A 9,330-nucleotide genomic window follows, 5' to 3' on the forward strand; every position below is an offset into this window, starting at 1 on the left:
TGAAGTGACAGGTGTCTGTGTTAGTTACCGTGACATTGAGTGAGAGGTGGCTGTGTTAGTTACCTTGACAGTGAGTGACAGTGTCTGTTGTTAGTTACCTTGGACAGTGAAGTGAAAGAGTGGTCTGTGTTATTACCTTTGACCAGTGAGTGACAGGTGCGTCTGTGGTTAGTTACCCTGACAGTGAGATGACAGTGGTCTGTGTTATGTTACCGTGACCAGTGAGTGACAGTGGCTGTGTTATACCGTCGGACCAGTGAGTGAGAGGTGGTCTGTGTTAGTTACCTTGACAGTGAGTGACAGGTGGTCTGTGTTAGTTACCGTGACAGTGAGTGACAGTGGGTCTGTTGGAGTTACCTGACCACTGAGGAATGGTCGTGTTAGTTGACCCCTTGACCAGTGAGTGACAGTGGTCTGTGTTAGTTACCGTGAAACTGAGTAGAGGTGGTCTGTGTTAGTTACCTTGGACATGGAGTTGACAGGTGTCTTGTGTTAGTTACCGTGACAGTGAGTGACAGGTGGTTCTTGTGTTATTACCTTGACAGTGGTGACAGTGTGGCTGTGTTAGTTAACCGTTGACTAGTGAGGTATTGGTCTGTGTTAGTTACCGTGACACTGAGTGAGAGTGTCTGTGGTTTAGTCCTTGACAGTGAGTGACAGGTGGTCCTGTGTTAGTTACCGGACAGTTGAGTGACAGGTGTCTTGTTAGTTGACCTGCATGAGTGAGAGGTGTCTGTGTAGTTACCTGTGACATGAGTGAAAGGTGGTCTTTGTTAGTTTACCGTGACAGTGATGATAAGGTGGCTGTGTTAGTTTACCTTGACAGTGAGGGACAGGTGGTCCTGTGTTAGTTTACCTGACAGTGAGTGACAGGTGGTCTGTGTTATTACCCGTGACATGAGTGGAGATGTGGTCTGTGTCTACGTTACCTTACAGGAGTTACAGGTGGTCTGTGTTAGTACCTTACAGGAGTGAAGTGGTCTGCTGTTAGTTACTTTGACAGTGAGTGAGAGTGGTCTGTGTTATTACCGTGACAGTGAGTGACAGGTGGTCTGTGTTAGTTACCGTGGACATGAGTGACAGTGTCTGTTTAGTTACCGTGACAGTGAGTGAGAGGTGGTCTTGTTAGTTACTGACAGTGATGACAGTGGTCGTGTTAGTTTACCGTGAACAGTGAGTGACAGGTGTGTGTTAGTTATACCGTGACACTGGAGTGAGAGGTGTCTGTGTTAGTTACCTTGACAGTGAGTGACAGTGGTTCTGTGTAGTTTACCGTGACACTGAGTGAGAGAAGCGTTCTGTGTTAGTTTTACCTTGATCAGTGAGTGACAGGTGTCTGGTGTTAAGTTACCGTGACAGTTGATGACAGAGTGTGTCTGTGTTTTAGTTACCTTGACAGTGATAGAGGATGTCTGTTTAGTATACCGTGACAGTGATGTAGAGGTGGTCGTGTGTTAGTTACCGTGACACTGAAAGTGAGAGGTGGTTGTGTTATAGTTACCTTGACAGTGAGTGACGGTGTCTGTGTTAGTTTACCGTGACAGTGAGTGACAGTGGTCTGTGTAGTTACCTTTGAACATGAGTGAGAGTGTGTCTGTGTTTTACCTTGACAGTGAGGAAGAGGTGGTCTGTGTTAGTTACCTTGACATGAGTGACAGTGGTCTGTGTTAGTTACCTTGACAGATGAGTGAAAGAGGTGGTCTTGTGTTATACCTTGACAGTGAGTGCAGGTGGTCTGTGTTAGTTACCTTGACAGTGTATAGTGACAGGTGGTCTGTGTTAGTTACCTTGACAGTGAGTGACAGGTGGTCTGTGTTAGTTACCCTAGACAGTGAATGGAGCGTGGTCTGTGTTAGTTACCGCTGACAGTGAGTTGAGTGAAGGTGGTCTGTGTAGTTACCTTGACAGTGAGTGACAGGTGGTCTGTTTAGTTACCTTGAACAGTGAGTAGTGACAGGTGGTCTGTGTTAGTTACCGTTGACAGTGAGTGAGAGGTGGTCTGTGTTAGTTTACCTGACAGTGAGGAACAGGTGGTCTGTGTTAGTTACCGTGACAGTGAGAGAGGTGTCTGTGTTAGTTACCGCTGACAGTGAGTGAGAGGTGGTCTGTGTTATACCTTGACGTGAGTGACAGTGTCTGTGTTATTACCGTGACACTGAGTGAGAGGTGGTCTGTGTTATTACCGTGACAGGAGTTGAGCGGTGGTCTTGTTAGTTACCTGCAGTGAGTGAGAGTGTCTGTGTTAGTACCGTTGCAGTGGAGTGAGAGGTGGTCTGTGTAGTTAAACCTTGACAGTGTTGAGTGGACAGGTGGTCTGTGTTAGTTACCGTGAAGTGATGAGAAGGCGTGTCTGTGTTAGTTACCGTGACAGTGAGGTAGAGGGTACTTGTAGTACCGTGACAGTGAGTGACGAGGTGGTGCTGTGTTAAGTTACCGTGACAGTGAGTGAGGAGGTGGTCTGTGTTAGTTACCTTGACAGTGAGTGAGAGTGGTCTGTGTTAGTTACCGTGACAGGAGTGAGAGGTGGTCGTGTATTACCGTGACAGTGAGTGAGAGTGGTCTGTGTTAGTTACCTCAGTATGGACATGCTTGTAGTTACACGTGACAGAGTAGAGTGCTGTGTTAGTTACCGTTGACAGTGATGAAGGTGGTCTGTGTTAGTTACCTTGACAGTGATGAGAGGTGGTCTTGTTAGTTACCGTGACAAGTGAGAATGGTCTGTGTTATTGACCGTGACAGTGAGTGAGAGAGGTGGTCTGTGTTAGTTACCGTGACATGAGAGGTGTTTGTGTACTGAATGTAGGGGTCTGTGTTAGTTACCCGTGACAGTGAGTGACAGGTGTCTGTGTTAGTTACCGTTGAGTACAGGTTGTTAGTTACGAGTGAAGTGTCTGTGTTAGTTTACAACGGACATGCGAGTAGCAGGTGGTCTGTGTTGTTGACCGTGACAGTGAGTGACGAGTGGTCTGTTGTTAGTTACCGTGACAGTGAGTGAAGTGGTCTGTGTTATACCGTTGACAGTGCAGTGACAGGTGTCTGTGTTAGTTACCTTGACAGTGAGTGGACAGGTCGTCTGTGTTAGTTACTTGACAGTGAAGTGACAGGTGTCTGTGTTATTACCTTGACAGTTGAGTGACAGGTGATCTGTGTAGTACCGTGTACATGAGTGAAGTGGTCTGTGTTAAGTTACCTTGACAGTGAGTGACAGGTGGTCTGTGTTAGTTACCTTGACTGATGACATGGTCTTGTTATTACCTTGACATGATGCAGGTGGTCTGTGTTTAGTGACCTGACAGTGAGTGACAGGTAGTCGTGTTAGTACAGGTGTTACATTCTTTGTTACTGACAGTGAGTGACAGTGGCTGTTTAGTTACCGTGACAGTGAGTGACAAGGTGTCTGTGTTAGTACCGTGACAGTGAGTGACAGTGGTCTGTGTTAGTTACCGTGACAGTGAGTGACAGGTGGTCTGTGTTAGTTACCGTTGAACAGAGTACAAGGTGGTCTGTGTTAGTTACCTTGACAGTGAGTGGAAACAAGTGGTCTGTGTTATTACCTTACAGTGAGTGACAGGTGGTCTTGTCTAGTTACCGTAGACAGTGAGTGACAGGTGTCTGTGTTAGTTACCTATGACAGGAGTGACAGTGTCCTCTGAGGAAGTCTCGTCACTCTGAGCTTCTCCATCTCTGTCTCTAGTTTCTCTCTCTGCAGACCAGTCTGCTGCTGTATCTGGTCCACTCTTTAATGAGCTCTGACCTGACAAGACACCAGCTTCTCCCCTGTGTTCCTGCTCCAGCTTCCTACAACACACGCACACAGGAGTCAAGTCGATTCTAGTCGATTCAATGCAATTTATCCCCTCTTATTTTCCAGAGGCAATTGTTAGTTAACAAAGCACAAGCCCATAGAATAGGGAAGGTCCTAGGCAGAACAGAGGAAGAGAAAAGTGAGGGATAGAAGCGATAAAAGGAGGGAACGATGAGTGATGAGGTCATTCATACGTTCAATGGCAGAGCTGTGCTATGTTTGTGTGTGTGTGTGTGTGTGTGTTGTGTGTGTGTGTGTGTGTGTGTGTGTGGTGTGTGTGGTGTGTGTGTGTGTGTGTGGTGTGTGTACCTCAGGTGAGTCATTCATGCTTCGATGGCAGAGTGATGCTCGTCCACCTTCAGTAGCCAGCTGGGTTTTTACTTCTCTGCTCTTCTCCAGGTCAGAACGATTCTTCTCCTTCTCTCGGAGCTCCCGATCGGCACGTTACTGAAGAACAATCAGCCAGTTAATCAAGTATTTACATGACTGAAATACTTATTGTGAATGATACGCACTGACGAGACAGGCTTAGCACAACACTACGAAAGAGAAAGCGCGTGTTACCGTCACTCTACTACCGGAGCCGGTTTACGACCACCGGTCCCGGATTCCGTCATACGCACACCTAGGCATCAATCATTACGCGCATCATGAGGCACACCTGGACTCCATTACCTCACTTATACCCCCCTCTTTCCCCAGTCAGTATTGTTTATGTGTTTCATGTCTATACGCTACTCGTGTTTGCTATATTGTTCGATGTTTCTGTTTTATTAAACTCACACATGGCTTTCCGACTCCAGCGTATACGTTACGCTACAGAAAAACCACTAAACACCCTGGCCTTTCTTGAAGTAACACTTGCACTATTCTTGTCCTACTAGCTCTGACTGTTGATGGTGACTTTGAGGAAAAGTTACTTACTATGCCTGAGATAGTTTTATTACCAACCTAGCTAACTGTAAGTTGCTCTGGAAAGAGCGTCTGCTAAATGACTAAAATGCTGTAAATGTGTGAGTGTGTATATGCATTTCACTCAGACTGTCAGCACCAGTGTAGGTTTCTACTCATACTTACAGTAGGTATCTGATCGCAGCCTTAAAGCTGGCCAGTAGGTATCAGATCTCAGCCTTAAAGCTGGCCAGTAGGTATCTGATCTCAGCCTTAAAGCTGGCAGTAGGTATCTGATCTCAGCCTTAAAGCTGGCCATATGTAGCAAAGTATTCTGATCTCAGCCTTAAAGCTGCCAGTAGTAACTGAATCTCAGCTTTTAAAGCTGGCCAGTAGGTATCTGATCCAGCCTTAAACGTGGCCAGTAGGTATCTGATCTCAGCTTTAAAGCTGGCCAGTAGGTACTGATCTCAGCTTTAAAGCTGGCCAGTAGGTATGATCTCAGCTTTAAAACTGGCCAGTAGGTATCTTGACTAGTTTAACTGCCAGAGGTTACTGATCTCAGCCTTAAAGCTAGCCAGCTAGGTATCTGATCTCAGCTTAAAGCTGGCCAGTAGGTATCTGATCTCAGCGTAAATCTGGTCGGTATTCGCAGCCTTAAATCTGTCGCATCTGATCTCAGCCTTAAAGCTGGCCAGTAGGTATCTGATCTCAGCTTTAAGCTGGCCAGTAGGTATCTGATCTCAGCCTTAAAGCTGGCCAGTAGGTATCTGATCTCAGCCTAAAGCTGGCCAGTAGGTATCGGATCTCAGCCTTAAAGCTGGCCAGTAGGTTTCTGATCTCGCCTTAAAGCTGGACAGTAGTATCTGATCTCAGCCTTAAAGCGGGCCAGTAGGTATTGATCTCAGCCTAAAGCTGGCAGTAGGTATCTGATCTCAGCCTTAAAGCGGCCAGTAGGTACTGATCTCAGCCTTAAAGTGGCCAGTAGTTTCTGATCTCAGCTTAAACTGGCCAGTAAGTATCTGATCTCAGCCTTAAATCTGGCTGGTATCGATCTCAGCTTAAAAGCTCTCAGTAGGTTTCTGATCTCCCTATCCTGTCCAGAAGGTTTCTGATCTCAGCCTTAACCTGTCCAGAAGGTATCTGATCCAGCCGTAATGCTGGCCAGTAGGTTGCTACTCATACTTACAGTAGATTCTGATCCTCAGCCTTAAAGCGGCCAGTAGGTTCGATCTCAGCCTAAGCTGGCCATGTATGATTCGCGTATCTGCAGGTTTCTGATCTAAGCTTTAAAGCTGGCCTGTAGGTTCTGATCTCAGCCTTGAAGCTGCCAGTAGTTTCTGACTCTTGCCTTAAATCTGGCCGATATCTGATCTCAGCCTTAAAGCTGGCCAGTATGGTATCTATTAGCTTAAGCGCGTAGGTTCTCATCTCAGCCTTAAAGCTGCCAGTAGGCTTCTCCTCTACCTACAGTAGGTATCTGATCTTAGCCTTAAAGCGGCCAGGAGTTTTACTCATACTCAAGTAGTATCTGATCTCAGCCTTACAAGCTGGCCAGTAGGTATCTGATCTCAGCCTTAAAGCTGGCCAGTAGGTATCTGATCTCAGCCTTAAGACTGACCAGTAGGTATCTGATCTCAGCCTTAAGCTGGCCAGTAGTATCTGATCTCAGCCTTAAAGCTGGCCAGTAGGTATCTGATTCTCAGCCTTAAAGCTGGCCAGTAGGTTTTGATCAAGCCTTAAGCTGCCAGTAGGTATCTGATCTCATCCTTAAAGCTGGCCCAGTAGTTTCTGATCTCAGCCCTGAAGCTGGACAGTAGTTTTCTGATCCAGCCTTGAACTGCCAGTATGTATCTATTCAGCCTAAAGCTGGGCCAGTAGGTATCTGATCTCAGCCTTAAAGCTGGCATAGGGTTCTGATCTCAGCTTAAACTGCCAGTAGGTGTCTCCTCATACTCACAGAAAGGTATTCTGATCTCAGCCTTAAAGCTGGCCAGTAGGTGTCTCCTCATACTCACAGAAGTATCTTGATCTCAGCCTTAAAGCTGGCCAGTAGGTCTATCCTTCCTCATACTCACAGAAGGTATCTGATCTCAGCCTTAAAGCTGGCCAGTGCAGCCTGGTGGATCCCATTCTTAGTCATGAGGAGCTCGTTCTCCAGAGCCACAGTCAGCTCCCTGAGGTTCACTTTGCCCTCCAGGTCAAAATCCAAGGCCTACAGCACAAACATAGACAGAGACACATACACAGTGTCAACATCTCAAGCCTCCCTGCCTCTCTACCTCCCTGCCTCTCTCTCTATGTCGCACCCTGATCTGTTTCACCTGTCTTGTGATTGTCTCCACCCCCTCCAGGTGTCGCTTATTATCCCTGGTGTATCTATCCCTGTGTTTCCTGTCTCTCTGTACCAGTGTATTTATCCCTGTGTTTCCTGTCTCTCTATCCCTGTGTTTCCTGTCTCTCTATCCCTGTGTTTCCTGTCTCTCTGTGCCAGTTCGTCTTGTTTGTTTCCAAGTCAACCAGTGTTTTCCCATACTCTTATTTCTATTCTCTTTTGCTAATCCTCCCGGTTTTTGACCCTTGCCTGTTTTCTGGACTCCGTACCCGCCTGCCTGACCATTCTGCCTGCCCTGACCTCGAGTCTGCCTGCCACTCTGTACCTCCTGGACTCTGAACTGGTTTTGACCTTTTGCCTGTCCACGACCAGTCTCTTGCGTACCCCTTTTGGATTGTTTAATAAATATGAAGACTCAAACGATCTGCCTCCTGTGTCTGCATCTGGGTCTCGCCTTGCGCTCTTATACTCTACCTTTCTCTCTACCTCTACCTACCTCCCTCCCTTTTGACCTCCCTCCCTTTTGACCTCCCTCCCTTTCGAACTTCTTCCCTCTCTCTCTACCTACCTCCCTCCCTTTCGACTTTCCTCCCTTTTTTACCTCCCTCTCTACCTCCCTCCAGAATGAGAGGTAAAATATGATCACCTGTAGTATCTCGGTGCTGTTCTCGACGCCCTCCTCCATCCAGGCATCCAGGACGTCCTCARCAGGARCGGACCCTGTCCCATCGTCCAGAGTGGAGAACAGACGCATCCCGATGGTGCTCGTCATAGCGCTGGTTCTACGGCCCGTCTCATCGAATGGCTGCAAGGAGASATGGGGAACACCTCATAAATATTACCAGMTACTACAGCAAGATACTGCATGTGTACTTGTCATTGCATTGGTGTGTGGCAGTATCTATTTTAATTGTCTAAAACATGCATTCATTCACTTGTTAGTACATTCATTCACTAATTGATTCATTAATTTGTTAGTTCATTCATTCACTAATTGATTCATTAATTTGTTAGTTCATTCATTCCCTAATTGATTCATTAATTTGTTAGTTCATTCATTCCCTAATTGATTCATTAATTTGTTAGTTCATTCATTCATTAATTTGTTAGTTCATTCATTCCCTAATTGATTCATTAATTTGTTAGTTCATTCATTCACTAATTCATTCATTAATTTGTTAGTTCATTCATTCACTAATTCATTTATTAATTTGTTCGGTCATTCATTCACTAATTGATTCAYTAATTTGTTAGTTCATTCATTCACTAATTGATTCACTAATTTGTTAGTTCATTCATCCAATCCTTCATCCCTCCATGTATTAATTCAAGAGTGACTCTAAACAGGAAATATTGTAACGCCGTTCCCAGCATGTTTAAAAAAAAAAAAAAAAAAAAGGAATTTTGTTAAGAAATCACTAAAATGTGGTAGCGATGTCTAGCTTTGACATGAGAACTAGAGACCTAAACTGGTGAGCTTCCATGTACCTGTGAGGCGTGTAGTCTTTTGAGCTGTCTGTAAGGTGTGGAGGCAGACGGGGTGGGGGGCTTGTACCTGTGAGGAGTGTAGTCTTTTGAGCTGTCTGTAAGGTGTGGAGGCAGACGGGGTGGGGGGCTTGGAGTGGTTCAGCACCCAGGAAGTAAACGCCTGAACGCTCATGATCCCGTCACCACTTAGAACCTGGAGGACATCCTCCGTCACCTGGAGACAATACAACAATCAGAAACATTACTCAGACTCTCAAACCTCCACTTGGGGCTATGTCCAAAATAGCACCCTATACCCTATCCAATGCACTATAGGAAATAGGTTACCGTTTGTTACATAGTCAGCCGGTCCTAATTAGCTCCCTTACCCTTTCTCCTCGGCTTTAACCCTTCAATGTTTGCCCGATCTAAAGGGAACCGGATAGATATCAGCTGTGTAGTGGTGGCGCTTCCAACATATTGCGTCCACCTTACAGATCAGACCTGCTTCCACCATATTGCTTCCACCTTACAGATCAGACCTACTTCCAACATATTGCGTCCACCTTACAGATCAGACCTGCTTCCACCATATTGCTTCCACCTTACAGATCAGACCTGCTTCCACCATATTGCTTCCACCTTAAAGATCAGACCTGCTTCCACCATATTGCTTCCACCTTACAGATCAGACCTGCTTCCAACATATTGCTTCCACCTTACAGATCAGACCTGCTTCCACGTGTGTAGGCCAGCTGCACCTGTGGAACCCTGATGAACCCTCCACCGCGGGTCTCTATCACACCCCTCTCAGACCACCTGGAGGAGAGGT

The 9,330-nt window shown here is 46.2% G+C and overlaps 1 protein-coding gene across 1 annotated transcript; it reads right to left on the minus strand.

Annotated features, from left to right (window-relative positions):
• Positions 1-6,774: 6,774 nt before the first annotated feature.
• LOC112077885 (ninein-like) lies at positions 6,775-9,053 on the minus strand (the record flags this gene model as incomplete). Its single annotated transcript, XM_024144298.1, has 4 exons — positions 9,045-9,053; positions 8,587-8,733; positions 7,678-7,836; positions 6,775-6,911 (listed from the first exon to the last, which is right to left on the minus strand). Coding segments are annotated over exons 1-4 (452 nt in total), but the record flags the coding sequence as incomplete, so codon positions are not given.
• Between the last annotated feature and the right edge of the window lie 277 nt (positions 9,054-9,330).

Source organism: Salvelinus sp. IW2-2015, unplaced genomic scaffold (assembly GCF_002910315.2).
Source record: "Salvelinus sp. IW2-2015 unplaced genomic scaffold, ASM291031v2 Un_scaffold5021, whole genome shotgun sequence".
NCBI classification, from domain to species: Eukaryota; Metazoa; Chordata; class Actinopteri; order Salmoniformes; family Salmonidae; genus Salvelinus; species Salvelinus sp. IW2-2015.